At 44.3% G+C, this 22,132-nt stretch overlaps 1 protein-coding gene across 3 annotated transcripts in view; it reads right to left on the minus strand.

The window, feature by feature from the left end:
* LOC106732447 (CCAAT/enhancer-binding protein beta) overlaps window positions 1–17,454 on the minus strand; it is a 99,032-nt gene extending 81,578 nt beyond the window's left edge. For 2 of the 3 annotated variants that reach the window (XM_075901211.1, XM_075901212.1), the window contains exon 1: window positions 15,235–17,454. In XM_075901211.1, the coding sequence (XP_075757326.1) occupies window positions 16,273–17,253 (981 nt within the window). In that variant the 5' untranslated portion in view covers window positions 17,254–17,454 and the 3' untranslated portion in view covers window positions 15,235–16,272. Of the gene's footprint in view, window positions 1–12,548; window positions 13,036–15,234 lie in introns of those variants that run through there. The other variant, XM_075901210.1, reaches the window with a different exon arrangement.
* Between the last annotated feature and the right edge of the window lie 4,678 nt (window positions 17,455–22,132).

Here is a 22,132-nt window from a genome sequence, read left to right on the forward strand (position 1 = left end):
AGGTGTCCCTATTTTTAGATCAGAAAATATGGTTACCATACACATAATAGCTATATCTACCTGGACACACACCGGGCCAGATGCTAATTTCAGTTGCAGCAATGTAAATAAAATCACAATTTGGTCGGTAGCCCTGTCCAAAACCTGTGTGCATGCCTAGTAGATGGGCCCATACAGTGCTCTAGGGTTAAACTAAGGTAATAATGAAGATGTGTTCGCACTTTGTCAAATGCCCATGTAAATTGCCCCTTCCGTCCTTCCTTTGAGTGCTGCTGTTCATATCAGTGCACGGCTCTCAGCAATTCCTGAGCTCTCTGTGGGAGAGGGAACAACTGAGGACAATTTTACCCTGGGATTGTCCTTCACAGCAGTTTCTATGGGGAGAAGAGGAGAGGGAGGTGACAACTAGGCGTGATTGTGGAGGTAATTCTTGGGAAGCTGATGCTCACAAATGCAAATATGCAAAATGGGTGTGAGATTGCATGTATCATTTTGATAAGCAATTACCACAACTATAGTTTGAGTAAGTGCATATGCAAATATGTCTAATTTGTGCTCTGCATATGCAAGCATTGTAATTTCAAACACAAAATTCATTCAGTCATGTGCCTGAACTTGTCTGAAAATTAGGCCTTCTGTAATATTTGGCTGGCATATGCCAGTAATGCCCTTCACCCCAAAACCCACCGAGCTAAAAATAGCCAGTGTCATGGCAAATCCGAACAGTAGTTCTTGTGGGCATTCCACTGGCTATAGGAAAAAGTTAAGAATGTCATAGAGCAATAGGATACCGTGTTGAATCTTTACTCTGCTGTTGTGTAGCAATAACCATGCTCATGGACAGGGGCAGGCAAAGTGGGCAACTGCTCCGGGACTCAGGGGTCTGGGATTCCCAGCCACTGCCACCACTGCAGCAGCATCTGGAGCCCTGGGCCTTTTAAATTGCCCCAGAGCACCATGCAGCATGTTCCAGTGCCTCATGCTGCATGCTAGGACACTGAAGGTTGCAGGGAGCAAAGCATGATCCAGGCAGCACTGAGGGCTGGTTGCCTCTGGTCCCACCCCTTCCTCCTGAGGCTCCGCCCCTTCTGGGAATGCAGAGCAGGGGGCCTGGCAAGTCTATCAGCTCCCCTGGCAATAACATGCTAATAAATATTTGTCACGACCCTTACATTGTCTTACTGATATCTAGCAAACTCTGCCTCTAATCACTGGGCTAAGAGGATGTATTTTTAAATTGGGTATGACCAGCCCTAGCATTGATGTTTAGTTCCTAAAAAACACAATATATCTGGGAACAATGTCCTGCTATCTTAATGCAACTAGTTATCATCAATCAATGATGTAACCTGATACCCTGCTTCCTAGTTTATAGGGGTGACATTTAATTGAGCAGCTGACAAATCTGGATTCAGCCCCTGCAGCTTGCTCATGCAGTTTCAATTCAGCTAAGTGAAATGAAACTCTGAATGAAGAAAGTCATTTTCTTTGTTTCTGTTTCACCTGGAGCTTGAAAATGCGCTATTGTATCATGGAGGAATTTCTCCCTTGTGCAGATGCGTATAACAAGGCCCGTGTGCCAATTATATTTCCCTTAGGCCATCAGAATAGCACTTATATGGGGTGTCTCTTGTACAACTGATTGGAAACATATTCTTTTCCCTTAAGAAAATATTGACTTTTCATTTAAAAAAAAAAAACAGGATGGGGGAGGGGAGAAAAAACTGAAAAGTTTTGAGGTATCAGATGCAAAGTCAGAATATTCTGTGGAAAAGCAGAGCATTTTCTGAGGAGAATTTCATGATGCCCAAAACCCAGTTTTCCATTTCCAGTGGTGTACTCAGTGATGCATTGGCACCAATACACTGGAAAGAATGTCACATGGGATTGTGCATGCTTTGCTCACATGAATACATTGGTGAGCTTGATGTGCTCCCATTGGGACTGCTTCCACTGAAGTCAGTGACCTGCTCCGGCGGACATTTAAATCAATGGGCCTATTCACATGAGTAAGGTAGAGTGAATTTGCCATCACAGGGACTCTTTAGAAGACAATAGGTTGCTTCCAATGACACTTTATTTTCTGCTCTGCAAAATATTTTAATATAAAACACTGTGTCTGCCCAGCTAGTTTCTGGAAGCATTAAACCAGCTTTCCCTTGCCAAAAATCTCTTAAAGCTGCATATGCTAAATTGCATTCAAACATTATTGCCCCACATTGTTTGATGAGTCAGGCAGAATTACATGGCTAGTTTATTACCATGATACACTGTCACAGCACAATGTGTTATTAGGCACTTAATAAAACTGTGATGATTCTCACCAACATGTGGAATGTCATGCAGTATGGGGAGGAGAATTTGAAGAGAAAATTCTGAGGCTGCAGCGGAACTAGATTGTCATAGATTTCAAAAATCCAGGGAAAGAAGAGGCAGAGTTCAGCAGTTGTTTCAAAGCACATTTTACAAGTTAGGCTTGTTAAAAATAGGGTCTGTTCCAGCTAAGCCATTGTCTGAAATCAAGCTAAAGATACAAAGTGAGTAAATCACTGGGAATGAAATCCCACCCAGCAGCAGGAACTAGCACAAGGTCTTGGCTTTCCATGTAGGACTTTACTGGGATATAATTGATTCCTAGGCCTTGCTGGCCCTCAGTAGGGTCTGGCTGTTATAAGGCCGGCTGTCTATATTTACAATTCTAACCTATAACATTGTGAATTTTAAAAATCGCACATTAATTGTTAGCCAGAGCAATTGAATCGCCAGCGCTCGTGATCTTGAAATATTTGGTGTTTTTCTGGAATTGCATGAACCTGAGAGAAACACAGTTTTGATTTTTTAAAAAGACTGTGTGTCTAGCTCTCATGGTTGCCGGGAAGAGCTCAAAACACTATAGGCTACGTCTAGACTGGCATGATTTTCCAGAAATGCTTTTAACGGAAAAGTTTTCCGTTAAAAGCATTTTCGGAAAAGTGCGTCTAGATTGGCAAGAGGCTTTTCCGCAAAAACACTTTTTGCGGAAAAGCGTCTGTGGCCAATCTAGACACGCTTTTCTGCAAAAAAGCCCCGATTGCCATTTTCACGATCGGGGCTTTTTTGCGGAAAACAAATCTCTGCTGTCTACACTGGCCCTTTTGCGCAAAAGTTTTTCGGAAAAAGACTTTTGCCCGAATGGGAGCAGCATAGTATTTCCACAAAAACACTGACAATCTTACATGAGATCATCAGTGCTTTTGCGGAAATTCAAGCAGCCAGTGTAGACAGCTGGCAAGTTTTTCCGGAAAAGCGGCTGATTTTCCAGAAAAACTGGCCAGTCTAGACACAGCCTATCAGGCTAATTAAAAGATCCCAAATGTATCGTTTCTTAAAATCTTACGATTTTTAAGCCAATCTCATGATTTTGGCAAATATGACTCATGGGGTTGGCAATACAGGTCACGCCAACAGTGGGGTTTTATGCATTATGAAATGGCTTTTACATAGGAAGGTGATTCATGTTTTCCCCATTTGTTCCGGCCTAACTCCACTTCCTCAATGAAGCTACTATGTGTCCCATTGTCAATGACAAAGCCTTCACTGGGTAAAACCCACTCAGAGGCAGATTAGTGTTGCAAAGACCAGACACACCTATAGCTTGCTTGGAGATGAGCAGCAGCCACTAAACAATAAAGCATGGGTTCCCAAACTGGGGGGCGTGAAGAAATTCCGGGGGGGGGGGGGGAGAGAGGGCGCGAGGCGACCCAGCCCCACACACCCCTGTCAATCATACTGCAAGTTATGCTGCTATTTTTTGGGAGGAGGGGTGTGAAGGAGGGCGTGATGCCAAAAAGTTTGGGAACCTGCCCTCTGCGATAGGGCTTAGATGATGGGAAAGGAGGAAGAGGGCACAAGGGGATGGGTCCTATCTCTGCAAAGCAAGTGCAGCTAGGGAAGCACTGCACCATGGCAGTTTAGTGAGCTGATGCTAGTGGTGTCTCCTGTGGATGCTTCACAATATGACCTTGTATCAAAAATGAACTCTATAGGGCCCACGCTAACCCTTCAGAACACAGTGGCTATGTCTAGACTGGCATGATTTTCCGGAAATGCTTTTAACGGAAAAGTTTTCCGTTAAAAACATTTTCGGAACAGAGCGTCTAGATTGGCACGGACGTTTTTCCACAAAAGCGCTTTTTGCGGAAAAGTGTCCATGCCAATCTAGGCGCGGTTTTCTGCAAAAAAGCCCCGATCGCCATTTTCGCAATCGGGGCTTTTTTGCGGAAAACAAATCTGAGCTGTCTACACTGGCCCTTTTGCGCAAAAGTTTTGTGCAAAAGGACTTTTGCCCGAACAGGAGCAGCATAGTATTTCCGCAAGAACACTGACAATCTTACATGAAATCGTGGGTGCTTTTGAGGAACTTCAGGCAGCCAATGTAGACAGCTGGCAAGTTTTTCCGCAAAAGCAGATGATTTTCCAGAAAAACTGGCCAGTCTAGACACAGCCAGTGTGAACGGCCGCAAGGATGTTCTGTGGAGTCTGCTGACAGCCTGAAACAGCAGTTCTGAGAAATGCAAACGTGCCCCTTTTCTGGCCTGAAACAGCAGCTCTGGGAGGTGCAGATTGCTCCTGTCAATCTCAGAACATGCTGACTCGGAAATGTGGCATTTCGATGCCAACGCTGGCGTCTCCTGTGCACGGTATCTTGTTTTGCCCTCCCACATGGGCTGGGTTGCGGGTGAACCCGGGAGAGCACCACCACTATTGTTTCCAGTCTGACCACCGCTTTGAGCACTCCCTGAGGAATCTGATTGGTGCACCTCTCAGCCAGCCGTGGCCCCAAGTGGACTTGGTCTGCTGAATTTTTATAGACTGGAGATCCTCCAGCCCCAATGCACATGCCATGTGAGGGCAGCCAATGCTAGACAGGCACATGCTCATTTCAGGGCAGCATAAAGGTGTTTTGCACAATTGTGTATTTCCCCAGGCTGTTGGTGCAGTTTGGGGTTGGTAAAAAGCACAAGCACTGCACCGGCACACTCTGCTACCCTGCCCCCCGCATGACCCATAAGGTTTGTAAAAACTGGGCTTTGCCCTAAACTTTTTTCTTCCCTTTTAAAAAATCCAGATATTTGATTGTTATGATAATAAAGTGAATCTTGGGCCAATAAAATGTGCCTAATTGTCAGGCCTGGAGACTGATCAGAACAGGTAGGGCAGCAATGCAAGCATCCCCCACCCAGCCTCACCCTTCCCCACCAATGGGCCTCAGCCCTGCCCTGCCCTGGAGGGACCACCTGGAGGGCTGAGAAGGGTGTTCCTTCTCCATGTGCAATAAAAAGGCAGAATGTTACAGTAAACAGCTCAGTCTTGTGGCTGCTTGATAGCTGATGAGCCTGATACTAAAGCACTGATAGGTCTTGTGCAGAAAAGTGCCTGATGCCGCTGTGAAAATCGCATGGTGCTAAAGGCGTGGACCCCACAACAACCATTTGCTATGATTTTGCCTTTTAGAATGTGGCATGACAGACTGGAGCGGTAGCAGGACATCCCAGCTCACCTTGTGGTCTCGGTTTCCTTCTGCCACAAATAGCTCTCTGTCCCTCTCTTGTTCTCTCCTTCAGCCCAGAACAGCGTCCCTGGCCCTGTGTACCAGTTAGCCTTGCTTCCAACGCCCTTCTCAAAATCCAGATCCGTTAGCCAAACCCCTTCCAGTGCTCACCCCTGCCCCTGCCCACTCTTCACACCACTGTGGGCCTGATCGTGTTCCCCTCATTTATATTGAATGCCACCTCATAAGCAGTTCCACAGAAATCAGTGGGGTCACTTCTAAAGGAAAGTACAACTTGGCATGAGCCAGGGTGACTTGACTGGACTCCATGAACAACAAATAGGAGCTAGCCAGGGGCTAGATCAGTGTTTCTTAAACTTTTTAAGAGCAAGGAACACCCAGCAATAATGGTAATAATAATTTTTTTTATGGGGAACACCAAGGAGAAAAAAAAGCCAGCAGGAAAAAGTTGTTGAGCAAAAAAAAAAAGCTTGTCCCTTTAAGGCAGCCATTTTGAATTCTGTTCTCTCCGCGGCACACCTCTGACTGCCTCGCAGCACACCAGTGTGCCACAGAACACACTTTAAGAAATGCTGGGCTAGATGGTGTCCCAAAGGCACAAATGTTGGTAAAGGGGTGTCAAGCTGTTGGCCTGGCCCTCCATCTTTCCAGCTGTAAAATGGGGGTAATGAGACCTTCCTATCTGCAGAAGGTGCTTTGAGAGCCATGGGAGAAAAGCCCTACATCATGCTAGTTGTTATGATTAACTTACTGTACTTCATCATGCTGATGGCACTGTAGAAACATAATCATGCTTTTCAGGAATTATTTGCAACAATTAGACTGGCCAGTGCATGCTGCTGGCTGCACTACTGCCACTCTCAGTCCCTGCTGGAGACATTGCTTCCAAGCCACAGAAGTCCATAGATTGTGGCTGAAGCTCTTGCTGATCTAGAATGTATTGTTGCTTAGGAAGCCTCTGCCAACCACAGCTAACCCTCTGCTCTGAAATGTTAGCTTGCCTAGCCCATGCCAGCACACGTGATAAAGGGCTCTCCATACACTACTGACAGTAAAGCAGGATTCCTTTTAGCCCATGTGAGCAGTGTTCCCTGTAAGTTGGGTGCTTGGGCAGTCAACCCTAGAGAGTTTCAAATACTGCCCAGCTGATGAGCAAAATGCCCATAGCTGGCAGCATGTGTTTCTACCTGCGGGGCCCACCCCCACATGCATTTGTTTCTGCATGTGGATGGAAAAGATTAGAGGTAACATTGCTTGTGAGTGCAAGTTGAGCTACAACATCTCACTTAACACCGTTCTGAGCATGCTGTCCTTGCAATGTATTTCCCTCCCTGCTGCCTATGCATAAACCACTGCCACATCACAGGAATAGCCAACAGGCCGGCCAGCTACATTGGAAACTCTAAAGGCCTCAATTCAGCAATGCCCATAAGCACATGATAACCTTTAAGCACAGATTTATGTTCACTTTTCTTCAGCAAAGCACTTAACCATGTGCTTAGCTTTATCATGCTCTTTATTGAAGCTGGCTGCTGGGGTGCAGAGGAGGAAGCTAGAGTCTGATTCCCTCCCCACCTGTGATCTGCATTCCTCCCCTAGATAGTATAAAATGCTGCTTTCTCCCTCTTTGCACGGACAGCCTGCAAAATCATCCCATCCACAAACAGCTCAACATTCCTCCTCTTGACTGATTTTGTGTATGCTAGGTGCTGTACAAAGGACTCTTCCCCAAAGACAACCACAGGCCCCGATCCTGCAAAGATTTATGCATGTGCTCTCCTTTCATGAATAATCCTACTGAAGCATTAAAACTGCTTGGATGCATACATTAAGCATGTCTTTGTAGTATCAGATCTAAAAAGATGTTGAATAGATCAAAAATATTAGACAAATAAGATCTAGTTCAAATTCCCCCTCCTTGCTTTCAAAATCCTCCAGCTAACTTCCCTGACTTAGTTTCTCTCTACTACTCTCTCCTTGCTCACTGGTCTAGCAGCTCTCTCAGGCTATGTCTTGACTACAGAGTTTGCATTTTTGCACAAAAAATGTCGAAAGAACAGAGGGGTTTTACACAATAGTTCTTCTTCTTTCTACAAGAAATAACTCCTTTTTGCACAAGAGTTCTTGCACAAAAAGGTGTGTGCGGACAGGGAACAGGGTTTTTCTGTGCAAAAAGAGGCAATTGAAAAAAGCACAGGTGGTCTGGTGGCCATTCTGTAAATAGCAATCAGAGTTTCCTTTTGAGAAAGCGTCCATGCAGTCTGGATGCTCTTTTGCGCAAAAGCGCATTGCTTTCTCAGTGTGCTTTTGCAGTGTGGACGCGGTCTTGCGCAAGAAGTTTTTGCGGAAGATCTCTTTCACAAAAAGCTTCTTGCGCAAGAAGCCTGTAGTGTAGACAAAGCCTCAGTGTCATTCCAAACAGTTGTTGTGAGAGCCACCTTCTCTGCAACTCCTGCCATCCCAAACAGCTGCCCTGTGTCTTTCCAGTGTAATGGCTCGTCATCAATTTTCATATCACTTCCTTTTCTCTTTTCCCATTTGCTCTCGTTGACCTCCCACTGTGTGGACAGTGATTTAAGATAGGTTGACTCCAGCTACGTAATTAACGTGCCGTGCCCTAAGTGTCTGGGAACATATTGTGTCCGATGGTCACTATGTACATATACAGCTCGAGTGCTAGTCTTTTGCCTTCCATTCTGCTTTCTCAGAACTAGGGACTTGAGGCAGCAAATTACCTGCGCACATGCTTAACTTTAAGCACAGAAGTCTTCACTGCCACCAAGGCTTAGCAGCAGTAGCTGAAGTGCCAGGCAGAACTGTAGGGAAAATATTTTTACTGAGCATGCAGAAAGGTTCATGTGACAGGCTGAGAGTCTAGGACAGTGTGTCTTAAACATTTTAATACCGAGGAACACCAAACAATGATTTTTTTTAATGAGGAACACCAAGGATTTTTTGTTGAGCAAAAAAAAAAGGTTGGGAGGAAATAAAGGTCACCTGCCCCCTTTAAGGGCAGCCATTTTGAACTCTGTTGTTCTCCTCGGCACACCTCCAACTGCCTCGCGTCACACCAGTGTCTCCCGGAACACAGTTTAAGAAACACTGCTCTAGGGCCTTGGTGTCCAACCAGTTCTGAAGCAGTAGCGAACTAACCACACTCAACTGGCCAAATAGCCACATGGGGCTAGTGGCTAGCGTGTTGGACACCATGGCTACGTCTAGACTGGCATGATTTTCCAGAAATGCTTTTAACGGAAAAGCTTTCCGTTAAAAGCATTTGCGGAACAGAGCGTCTAGATTGGCACGGACGCTTTTCCGCAAAAGCACTTTTGCGCAAAAGCATCCGTGGCCAATCTAGACGCGCTTTTGCGCAAGAAAGCCCCGATTGCCATTTTCGCAATCAGGGCTTTTTTGCTCAAAACAAATCTGAGCTGTCTACACTGGCCCCTTTGCGCAAAAGGACTTTTGCCCAAATGGGAGCAGCATAGTATTTCCGCAAGAAGCACTGATTTCTTACATGAGATCATCAGTGTTCTTGCAGAAATTCAAGCGGCCAGTGTAGACAGCTGGCAAGTTTTTCCGCAAAAGCAGCTGTTTTTGAGGAAAAACTTGCCAGTCTAGACACAGCCCATGGTTCTAGGGTTTTAAGTGTAAGAGGACTGGGCCAGTTTGCATACTTGGCTCCCCTAGTACCAAGAGTTAGACTAAGTCCCTCTTGAAATGTTTCCTCCTTTCTTTAGTTCCATGAATGATTCTATAGTGAGCTGTTCTTGCAACTTCATTGTGACTCCTCACATGCTTACAGTTAAGCCTGTATTAAGTACCCAGCTGAATCATATTCTAGCTTAACCTTTTTGTTTTCTAAAAAGCCCATAGGGACCTAGACAGCCAATATTTCACCAACCCGAACAAGACACCTTGACAATTAGGAGTGGAGCAAATCAGTGTCAGAAATACCCACCCCAGAACCACTGTCTCTGGCAGATGTCGGGAAACTTCACCAAACAACTTTGCTATTAGCTGGCAGCACTGTTCCTTCTGCCCGCTGAAAGGGCTCCAGGTACTTTCTCTTTGTCCTGTGATTCTCTCCCTGATTTAGTTCAGCCAAGTAATTGTTTCATCATGTTGCACAGAAGTATTTTCCCATTTCATCACTGGCTTTCATTTCTGAAACCAGCGCTCCTCGATCACTGATACATAAAGTCAGAGATGCTCCCTGAGCTTCTGCCGACCCACATCACAGGCAGCTCAGCGTAGGAGGAGCAATCAGTATGTTATAAATCAGAAGGACTTCTACATTATTTTTAGAGCAGTCTCTTTAATGTTTCTGTCATTTGGAGGCAACATTGATGAAATACCCATCACAGGCTTCTGTATTTGCTGTTGCAATATACTAGTAAGTGAAAGTATTTATAGAAAGCAAACCAGCCAGGAGGGTGTTGACTTTAAAGGGGGACAGAAACCATTAAGCTTAGTAGGCCCTGTATCAATTTTATTTCATCACTTCGCTCTGATTGGCTCAATGTGCAGGCTTGTTCTGTGTTAGAGCCAATCAGAAACAGGTCTGTTCACAACAGGCCAGTGTTTTTAAAGAACACTGCATACAGGGAATATGTTGGATTTGTAGCAGCTATTTTTTCATTGTATTAATTGCATGAAATTGCAACATGGGACCTAAATAAAATCTCAGATGCAAACCAGGGGCATAGCCCTGAGTGGGCCTGAGGAGGTCAGGGCCTGCCCACTTTGTATCCAGACCCACCCCACTCACCAGCTTGCCTGGTGCTCCAGCCAGAGTGTGGGGGCAGGGCGCCAGGTCTTAACCTGCTCTGCTCTTGCACTCCAGCCAGGGAGCGGGGACAGGGCTTACTCCCCCCCCATTTCTCCTGTCCCATTCTTGCCTACCCACCTGAAGTTGGGCCCTTCTCCCCCCAAATGGGCTCTTCTGGCTTCACCACTGATGCGAACACTCCTGAAGTTTGAAGAAGTGCTTTGATACCTGTGTAACTGATGGATGATTTAAAAATACCACAGACAGGAGAGGAAGGGACAAGACAGGATGAAGACCAAGACCACCATGTGGATCAAAATGTGTATCTAGATTCTGTCTCTTTAATGGGCTGAGCAAAACTGGATCTAAACACTTCTAAGCCCTTTGGGGAAGTGGAGATGAACATCAGAGTATTGTGGCTCTGTGTGAAATTGGTGGCAGCCAATTGAAGATCTTGATCCAAATTCAGCTCTGGGGTAAATAGAGATATCTCCATTTATGTCAGTGACAGCATTTACACCCAAGCTGAATTTTACATCTGCTACCTCTGAATATTACTCAACATAATCACCCACTTTTCTAGGGGTGGACAAAAGCGTTCATGCAATAAAATAAATTAGAAAAGGGATGAGCAGGCAGGCAGTAACAATCCCCAAAAGGCACTTTGGTTGTCAATTAATCATACTGATGGGGAGTCAGAATTAGGATGAACTCAGCGGTTTCAATAGATGGGAACTCATGAATGAATTTGCTCTGGCTTTAGTCCATGTGGAATGACACCTCCTAAAATTGTCTGTTGAACTTCAGGTTTAAACATATCCAGAAATTCAAAGTGAAACGTGATTGCAGCTTCACTGAGCTTTGCATCAGGACCATATGGAACCACGTATTTCACATGAATTTGCTGCCAATCCAAAATGAGATCTAATCTGTGTTTACGTAGGGCACCAGTCACTATAACAACGGTGGTGCTCATCCACCCAGCCTAGACTGAAATGAAGTCCAATTCACCTGAAAGATTAGGAACCTCAAGAAACATTTTGGCAGATGTTATCTGAATTTGTACCAATGCCAAGGGAGCCTGCATGTCTTTGCATTCTATTGCAAACACTTCCCATGGCTCTAGTTATGAAGTATCTTTGGAGCTCATCAAAAGATTTTCAAAGGAAAATTTATCAAACAAAGAGAGCCTCTTTTCCTATTCATGGACTACTTGCCAACAGAGAGCCAATTTCCTCAAATATATTTTCTGTTCAACCTTGTCAATATGTTTATTTTGTACTTGTTTTAACTTTATGGACTGATCACAAATATTCAGAATTTGAGCTGACTTGTTTAGTTATGGTTGATTAGTTAACTTTGTGGTGTTTTTGTTCCCTGATTGGATAAGCACATTTCAGCCCAAATACATGTGGTTGTGTGTGAATTTTGGTGCATGCAAATTTGAAACACATCCATTTGTTCCTCGAATATTTGCACAAAGATTCACTGGAAAATCTACAGGATTTTGTTTACATTATTTCATTCAGCTCTAATGTTTAGGAGGATTTATATATAGCAAAAGAAGTTAGGACCCATTTCATCACTGCCGTCTACATGCTGTGTAGTAATTTGTCTTACACCATCGCAAACTGGATGCAAATCTTACCCTTCTGGATTATTCATGTGCTGCACTCACTTTGTATTTATGTTACTGACTGCAAAAGGTGCAGAGAAATAATTGGGCCCTGGAAATTAAAATATAAATATAAGTGATGAGATATAATCTGGCTTGCAAATATTGTTTTCAGTTTCTTAAAGCAGACGTTATTTTGAGTTGCAGCATCCTTCCGTCTAATTTAGAATGACTGTGATTGCAAAGGCAAATCTCTGTCATCAAAACTCAAGTCACGCTGCCTCATTTATAGTTTCCTTGGGCAGTTTTGTAGATATTGGATGGATATCACACAATTTCAAGAGGACAAACCCATTGTTGTTAAATTAATATACAACTGACCCTTCCAATAATCCTTTTGTGCATGTTTGTAATTTGTAAGATTGTGTTTATTAGTGTGACACAGGAAAAAATGAAGGCAGACACAAACAAGGGTACTTTTTAACAATAACTCCTACTGCTGCAAATGGAGGGCAATGCAAATTAAGCATATTTAGAACATGAAGCAACAGCACATAACAACAGCAAAGCAATGCAGAAAACTATTGCTAAAGTATCTGTAACAAATGTACTACAAGGAATACAGATTGACAGATAACGTATTTAAAAGTTAAAACTTGTTGGTATTTTAAATTATATTCATTTAAACAATGCATTTTGAGGAATGGATTTTCTGCTGTGGAACTAAATACTGTGGAATCCACATGGCATAGCAGGTTCAGAAGTGGAATTTAGAGCCCTTTAGAATGTCTATGGCAAGGATTTGATATTCTCATTAGGAATATTTTTTTTCTAAAGATGGGGAAATTCTGTTGTCTTCTTCCCCAGGTCAACCCCATTGGGACAGCAAGGGCAACTTATTAGAAATCAATAATCCATTTTAACAATAACTTGGAAAAAATGAGTGACTGGTCCATGCATATTTCAAAGGAGATGAGATTGTGCTCATGGGTCTGATTGTGTTCTTTACTTCAATGGGAGTTTTGCTTGTATATGGACTCCAGGATCACACCCCAAGATGTACTTAGTTACTCCATGCGCATCCTCAACCCAGAGAAGCTGAAGAAACAGTGCAAAGTGAAAAGTGAGGTTTTCAATCAGCAGAAATGTATATTTCATGCTACTCAATATTTGAGAATGAGCTAGGTTTAGATAGGGAAGGTCCCCATTTCCCTATGGTCACCGTACTTGGATGGATTGCGCACATTGCTTTGTTTGTTTCTGGTTTCTGTTTTTTCCCGATATAACAATCTCTGTATGTTTTACACTAGGAAATCTTTTAACTGTGAGCTATTTTTTTCTGAACAATAATATTCCATGACCTGTACATATCTAAAAGCACCACAAAGGTGCTAAACTGTAAGATAGGTGGCTGGATAAAACACACAGAACCAGGGACTAATCCTGGCTTTGACACAGATGCCCTTTGAGGTCTATGTCAAATCACAATATTTTGCTTCAGTAGGAGGTAGCACCTACCTCCCCAAAGCTCACTGTTGCTCTGGTACATCCCAGCTGAGTTGCACAAGGTCCAAATTAAGGGAGACATTCAATTCTGGAGCAGTAATCCAAGTAGCCATTATAATAGTCGGCAAAGGTGCTGAAAATAGGGTGCAACTCCCCCCTCCTGGATTGCAATGGTTTCCATTATAAACAGGGTTTACAGTTTAGTTCACTGGCTCTCAGCACCCCCACAATATATATTTTTTTCGCCAGCATCCCTGTCAATCTGTCTTGATTATAGCTGTGTGAATCTTAATTAAATTACCGCAAGTCTAGGTTTAAGACAACAGGTTAGCCCATCCATCTCTGGTGCAACGCCACTGCACGAATTTGGTCCACTGATTCATGATATTTTAAATAAATAGTAGGATCTTTAATATGCCTTCTCTTTCAGCTCCCTGTCCTCACCCTCCCTTACAGAGATTTGGATGGAAATGTTGTCCTTTATATGTGAAATAAGTTATGTTTCAGGGGATATTTCCAGCTCTTCAGCAACTCTAAAGCCAGCAGTTCTCATATGTAAATGGAGCCATTACTTACAAGTTTGATAACAAATGGGCCTTTGCTGCAGAGAGGAGAACAAGATTTAAATATTAGGATAAATTTTGTAACTAGGAGAACAGTTCAACAAGTGGTAGTGGGAGATTGTGGAAATCACCTTCACTAGGTAGATTTAAGGCAAGACCTTACATCCATCCAACTTGCAAGAAGCTAACCTACCACAGTGCAGGATAGGAGGGTTAATTGCATAATCCAAAAAAGTCTAATTCTAGGGGCTAAGAAAACTGCAAAGCAAAAGGGAAACACAGCTGCATTGGGTCTAATTCCACACTCCTATCTCTTGCATAACGCCTGGTGGGGGCTATTGGAGATTTGCATGAACAAAGAATTTACTTGATTAACTCCACTGCAGACTCTAGTTTTCCCTGCCCAGATAAGACTGCAACTGAAAATTAAAAACAACTCCCTCGTTATACTACATATTTTTGAGTAAAATCAATATCCGTAAACACCAAATTCAAGGCTGCTCCACACCCATTCCCAATCACTATCCTTTACAGTAAAGCATAAAACAAGTTCAGATCCATTACCATTAAGGAAACAGAACATTTGCATCCTACTGTAAAGTACAGCTATAGAAGGATTAAGAAAGTTCTTTCCTGGTAGTTTTTGACATCTGGATTTAGAAGATGGATGTGCATAGAGTCTGTCTAGTATGCTGGAAAATGCTGAATAAGACCTGAACATGTATCCAACTCCCAGCACGTAATCAGCTCTAGGCTGTAAAATAATATTTTACAGGCAGGTACACAAAAGCAAACTACAGAGAGCCAAGACATGTGCAACTCACAGACCTCGACAAATCCCACATCTGCTAGCAGAGCCTCTGTTATCTTTGTCACAAAGTCCTTAGGGCTCTATACATACATCCTCCTATACCCAACCTTTTACCCAAACCACACACCTGACCCATTCACTACCATCACCACCGCACTCACCTTTCAAGAACTCAACTGTATCAGCAGCATTTTTTAGAAACAGTTTTTAAAAAGAAGGCTCAGTAGGAAATTATAGGGAGCATTGTCCACACATTTCTCACTGAGCCTAGTTATGTGAGAGGTCCCCAGTTCACAGCCATCCAACACAAAAATGACATGTTATCACTGTTCATTGCTGTAAAACCCCCAGCATCAGAAATACTGAGTCATGAAACTGAGAGACTACAAAAACTTGAGCTTTAAAGAAAAATCCCACCTTATTTCAAGCTTTCTCCTTCTCTTTTTCTTTCCTCCAACCTCTCCCCTGCTTTAATCTTGTCCTTTGCTTGGAGAGACTTTGTCAAACATTTTTCATGGTTTGAATGGGGAGAGTTATTAGTATTTCAGAAAAACCCAAGCAGAATTTAACTCAAGGGGTTAGAGGAAATTAAGTGAGGCAGCAAGAGGGAACTGGCTGTGGTTCCCACATCTGGTCTTCTCTGGTTCTCTCATTTTTTTTTCTTTTTTGCTGAGTCACAGAGAGAGTCAAAAGGCCAACAAAATGATTCCTGACACAGCCAGATCTAGCTGGCATTTGAACTGATTTCATTCTGGCGTTAAAGTGCCTTTAAAATAAAACAAGTTTCCTTTCTTTCTTTTTTCCTAGCCATAAAGTTTATTAAAATTGTTCATTAATGCTTCAAATGTAGCAAGAATGTCTATAGATCCCAAAATATACATATGTATTTTCGTATAGAAATAGAATTATTCTTTATAATAAAAAAAACCGCAGGAACATCTTTAACAGATTACTCAATCCATGACTGACAGTTACACGAGATTGCATCATGTGTACGCAGCATTCCCAGCCATGTTTAAAGGGTTGCATCATTCTCTGCTTTTTCTCTCGCTCTGTTTTAAATAACACGAACATTCAACAAACTCTGCACAGACAGAGGAAGGGGAAGGGTGCCTCGGTGGGGTTGTAACATTACAAAAAAATTACCATCGGCAACTGTCATTCCGCCACAAGATGCGGAGGGCCCTGGCGCCCGCCAGGGGAGTCCCCCTCCTAGGACCAACACTCAGGCTGCGGCGGAAGTTTCTTCCACCGGATTGCAAAGAAAAAAAAAAGACAAAAAAACAACAAACCAAACCTTTAAGTCTCTCCCCGTGTCTTCCCCAGCCCCGGTCCAATCTGTCCTCATAGAGGGGGGAAAGCAGCTACCAGACCGCCCCCTCCCCCATCCTTCCTCCCCAGTTTCTCCCCCTCCAACCCCAACCACTGCGGCTCTAGCAGTGTCCAGCGCAGGGGCTAGCAGTGGCCCGACGTGGCCAGCAGGGGCTCGGGCAGCTGTTTGAACAAGTTCCTGAGGGTGCTCAGCTCCCGGGAGAGCTGCTCCACTTTCTTTTGCAGCCGCTCGTTCTCGGCGGTCAGTTCCAAGACTTTGTGCTGCGTCTCCAGGTTGCGCATTTTGGCTTTGTCCCGGCTCTTGCGCACCGCGATGTTGTTCCGCTCCCGGCGAAGCTTGTACTCCTCGCTGTGCTTGTCCACGCTCTTCTTGCTCTTGTTCTTGGAGCCCAGCGGCCCGGCGTAGCCCGCTCCGCCGCCGGACTTGGAGGAATCGGACGGGTTGGGGGTGCCGGGGGGGCTGGAAGAGGACGAGGTGGACAGGTTGCCGCTGCTGCCGTTTGGCACCGACTGGTAACCGAGGTAGGAGCGCATGGTGCTGCCGTAAGGGGAGGACATGCCCCCTGCGCCCGGCCTGGCGCCCCCTTCTTCCTTCAGGGACCCTTTGCAAGAGTCCAGGGACTCGAAGACCGGCTCCACTTTGGTCTCCACGATCTGGGACGGGAAGCAGGGCAGCAGCCCGCCCGGCTTATGGGCCTGGCCGGCGCCCGGATGGCAGTGCCTGGCCAGGCTGATGTAGGTGAAGTCGGGCTTCTTGCCGCCGCCTTTATAGTCCTCGGCGAAGAGGTCGGAGAGGAAATCTTGGCTGGCGCCGCTGCTGCAGGGAGGCTCAAAGTTGCCCCCTGCTGCTGCTGCAGGCGGAGGCTGCGGCGGCGGCGCCTGGGATGCTGCTAAGGGGTCCAGGTAAGGGCTGAAGTCGATGGCTCTCTCGTGGTCCCCTACGGTGAGCTCGGTCATGGAGCGGCCCCCTGCCGCCCGCGGGTGCAGCTTGCTCAGCGCAGCCAGACAGTCCGCCTCGTAGTAGAAATTAGCTACTTCCATGGATTTAAAGGCGGGTGGCTGGATAGGGAGGCATGCTGGGTCCCAGGCCACCAGGCGTTGCATGAAAGCAAAGGGGAGTGCAGGGAGGAGGAGACAGCGCAGGGGGCCCCCCAGCCGCGGGATCAAGCTGCCGAAGGTGATGCGGGGGCCTCCAAATCCTGCCTCGGTCTCTGGGCTGTGCTGCCCACCTGGGCTGGCTCAGATCCGGCGGCGGCTGCTTCTCTTTCTCCGGACCATCTGGTTCTAGGTCCGAGTCCTAAAGTCTCTGACTTAGGAAAGTTCCTTTGCTGTTATTTATAGGGGCGGTGGATCCCATGGCAACAGGGACGTCACTGGCTGGCTGGCTGCCACATGGTGCACACTTTGTACAGTTGTACCGAGTGCCTCTCGCTCCGCAGGAGGCACTTGGCGTGTGGGACTCTGACCTCGTCATTCACCGGGGAAGCAGGGCAGGCGTCGCAGCCGAGGGGGCTCGTTTTCACCCTCAAGGAAGGGAGGGAAGATTTGGGCCAGAGACAGGGAAAACCGCCTTATACTTTTGCCAGCTGCTGTCACATCTACAGGCGATGTCACTGGACTATAATCACTCCTGATGGGACCTTCCGACATGGACACAGTAGCTCACACAGGGGGACGTTGCATCTGCCCATGTATCAATATGGACTAAACCCTTTTGCCCCTCTCCTCCCATCTAATATGTCCTCAGAGAGGAGGGGGAAAAGCAGATACCAGATTCCCTTCCCCCCCATCCTTCTTCCCCAGATTTCAGCCTCTTTCCCCTGCTTCCCCAATGCAAACCACTGGGTGTCCAGCTGTGGGACTAGCAAATGGCCAGATGTGGCTAGCAAAGGCCAGTAGGAGCTGGATCCATTGCATCTAAGGCTTATGATATCTGTAGATTTCGTCTGTAGGTCTCAACCTGTTTTACTGAGGTGGGTGAGTGTCTGTATCCCCATTTTACATACGGGGAAATTAAGGCACAGAGGTTAAGGGATTTGCCCAAGATAACTTAGCAAATCAGAGGTAGAGCCAGGAATAGAAGCCAGATCTTAATACCAATTCAATGCTCTGTGAATTTTATGGAGCTGGCAAGCAGAATTATCCCATACAGACACATTCAGAACTAGCTTGCCACAGTGGGTGTAAAAAGCATGTGGTATTGGGCGCAAACCAGGGTAAGGCACTGCCTCAGAAGAAGACCAGCAATTAGAAATGGTAGGCAAATCCAAAACTCCCCCATCACCTCTGTGTGCAGGGCTGACGGCCTTAATGTTTGGCCTGGCGTGTTTGCCTTATGTAGTATGTTGCAATTGTCAGAGTACACAAGTGATATGGAGTTTGTGCTCTTGCAGCTGTCTTTAAAATAAACGGGGGAAAGTGAGATATATTTGTGTCAAGGGACAGGATGCAATGATTTATTAATATATTAATGTATAAAGTAGCATTGACTTGGAGAGGCAATGGTAAATTTGTAAGAATACATTTTTATGCCTATTTTAATTAAAGACACCCACTTTGGGAATCAAACTTGCATTTTCCCTGTTACTCCCACATTTAAGGAACTGTATTTAAAATAAATGGGGGAAAGTGAGATATATTTGTGTCAAGGGACAGGATGCAATGATTTATTAATATATTAATGTATACAGTAGCATTGATTTGGAGAGGCCATGGTAAATTTGTAAGAATAAATTTTTATGCCTATTTTAATTAAAGATACCCACTTTGGGAATCAAACTTACATTTTCCCTGTTACTCCCACATTTACCTGTATACAAGCTGGTGATTCATGCTCAGAATAAAAGACATCAATTTAAAACAAAACATATAATTAAAGGAAGTAGGAGTGTCCTTCATTTCAGTAAAGAAGACCCAGTACTGCAGAGAAAATGACACTGCCTCATAGAATAATGTGAAGCAATCCTGCGGTGTGGGAAATATTGCAACGTTAAGCCAGAGGAACAGGTATTGCATTATACAATTCAAACAGTCAACTGTTCATGAATGTTCAAACCTCAGACTTTGAAAAGAGGAAGAATTCAAAAATCATGCTATGAACCATTTTCTTTCTTTCTTTCTTTCTTTCTTTCTTTCTTTCTTTCTTTCTTTCTTTCTTTCTTTCTTTCTTTCTTTCTTTCTTTCTTTCTTTCTTTCTTTCTTTCTTTCTTTCTTTCTTTCTTTCTTTCTTTCTTTCTTTCAACTTCAATAGCAAAGGTACACTAAAAGGTTTGTAGACTTCCAATATTTCTGTCTTTATGCAGTAGTTTTTGGTGAATTACATTTACTAATAAGCACATTTAGGGTATGTCTACACTGCGGGGGGTTTCTGGGATACCTCAGAAAAACTCTGCCACGTCCGAGGAATGTGTTTGCTCTTCCACCTTCTTTTGCAGAAGAGCAAATGCTCTCTTTCAGGGAACCCTGAATACCTCGTTCTATAAGGGATAAGGGATCCACCAAAAGAGGAGGCTTTTCTACCATTTGGCCCCATCTGGACTGGGCCAAATGGCAGAAAAGCCGCTTCCGGAAAAGTGATCGGAAAAAAAATTGCGTAGCTTTTTCCAACAAAGGACTGTAGTCTAGACCTAGCCTTAGTTGTAGAGCCGAGCTTGGACAAAGAATCCTGGATTCAGGTCTGGATCTGAATGTTGTGACTTGAGCCTATATCTGTATAGATCCAAACATCTCTACACAATGGAAATATTGGTAAGTTGCAGTGAGCCAGGGCTGCTTTTATGGTTATTTATATTCACATTCTGTGTTTTCATGCTCTTCAGGAGTTTTTGCTCTAGAAAGCTGTTCTATGCAGGTATTGAGAAGTAGATGCTCCTATTAGAGGGTGCTGAGCTCTGGTTTTTTCTCCAAGATGAAAGTGAAAGTTGCAGCACTTTTTATTAAGGCTCATCCAAAAAAGTTTTTGAAAACATTTTTGAAAGAAAACTGGGTTACTGACAAGAAGACATTTTTTGAAGTAAATGTCTGCTTGTTTAGAATATTTTTTGTTGTGGGGATGGGGAAGGCCTGAATTTTATTCTTTTTTTTTTTTTTTGTTCAAAATAAGTCATTTTTGAGAGAAGAAAGAAAGAAAGAAAGAAAGAAAGAAAGAAAGAAAGAAAGAAAGAAAGAAAGAATGACCCCCAATTCCCAACCAGCTATTTCTAATGCAATAAAACACAAGTTCTCACTGCTTTGTTTGAAGAAGATGGATGCAAACAGCGAAAGAGTGAAACAAAATGAATATAAAAGAAAAAAGACAAAGAGAACACAGCCTATTCCGATCTGTTTTACAGAGATCACTCTGGCTACGTCTACACTGGCACCCTTTTCCGGAAATGCTTAAAACGGAACAGTTTTCCATTATAAGTCTTTCCGGGAAAAGCGTGTCTACATTGGCAGGATGCTTTTCCGGAAAAGCACTTTTTCTGGAAAAGTGTCCGTGCTAATGTAGACGCGCTTTTCCGCAAAAAAGCCCCGATTGTCATTTTCGCGATCGGGGCTTTTTTGTGGAAAAGAAATCTGTGCTATCTACACTGACCCTTTTCTGGAACAGTTTTCCAGAAAAGGACTTTTGCCCGAACGGGAGAAGCATGGTTTTTCTGGAAAAGCACTGATGATTTTACAGTAGATCGTCAGTGCTTTTCCGGAAATTCAAGGGGCCAGTGTAGACAGCTGGCAAATTATTCCGGAACAGCGGCTGATTTTCCAGAATAAGTGGCCAGTGTAGACACAGCCTCTGGTTTTCCCAGCCTATCTTGGATTCTGCTCCCTGATTCACAGCTCTACTGTAGCATCACAGGAGCACCTGGTTTCCCAAGCTCAGATCCATGTTTTCCCAAGCTCAGATCCATGCCAAAGCATTGCAGAAACTTTTCACTCAGAGACTTGCTCTATCTTGATTTACAGTGGTTCCAAGATCTCCAATTCTGCATTCCCATATCTTTCTACAGTCCAGAAAGAGCTGCTGTCAGCGTTGGACAGACCACAACTGTATAATGCCAACAGATCAAAGAGTGAAGAGTTCATAGGAAGTTCTGCCTACCAAAATGTCACTATTTACTGCTCTGTAGTAAGAGTCGGACTGCATTTGTATAAAAACTCCAAATACTTCCCACTGCAAATTGTTACCTTGTTCTTTATTACTTGCATTGCAATTAGTCATTAGAGTTCTCAGTGAGATCAGGGCTCCACTGTACTGGGCACTGTACAGACATATAGTAAGAGGCAGATTCAGTCACAGTGTTGCAATGTAAAAGGCAAGACAACACTTCAAACAAACAGGAGGAGAGAGGGATGGGAAAGGAGGGAGGGAGGTAAGGTTAGCTTTTGCTAAGGCTAGCTGGAGGATCATTGTAACAAAGGCTGCCATACACTGAACTATAATGTGTTTCTTTATCACATTTGGATACAGTGTGTCATGTTCACTCTTGTTTTGTCCCCTACTCTAGCCCTTGATCCTTCCACAGCACCCTGGTCCTTAGTTATGTGCACATACCTCTTCACTAACGTTGCTTTAAATGTGGAATGTTTTGCACTCATAACCTGCCACATTATAAACATAGCATGTGTCTGAATTCCTGCTTCACATGGAGTTTGAGGGAGTGGTATCCCATTCCAATTTACACCCTATTCCCCAATCTTTCCCGTTATCTTCATATACAGATCTACAAATCTTACTAGTGGGCACAGAATATCTTTCCCCTTTCAAAAACCCAGCTACAATATTTAATTTTGTAGTCTCCTGCAGCAATGAGTTTCACAGGCAGACTACACTGAAGCTGGCCTCATTCAACTCTCATTGCAGAGCAGGTATCAGTGGTCGGTTGCCAACTGCCTCTCTCCCTTGTGAATTGTTGGTGATGCTTAGGTATTCTTTAGGCCCCCCCCTGCTTATTTTCTGCTAACCTCTGACCTAGCACTCCCAGCCTCTGCAGTGGTAGATTGC

The sequence above is a fragment of the Pelodiscus sinensis genome, chromosome 18 (genome assembly GCF_049634645.1).
Source record: "Pelodiscus sinensis isolate JC-2024 chromosome 18, ASM4963464v1, whole genome shotgun sequence".
NCBI lineage: Eukaryota > Metazoa > Chordata > Testudines > Trionychidae > Pelodiscus > Pelodiscus sinensis.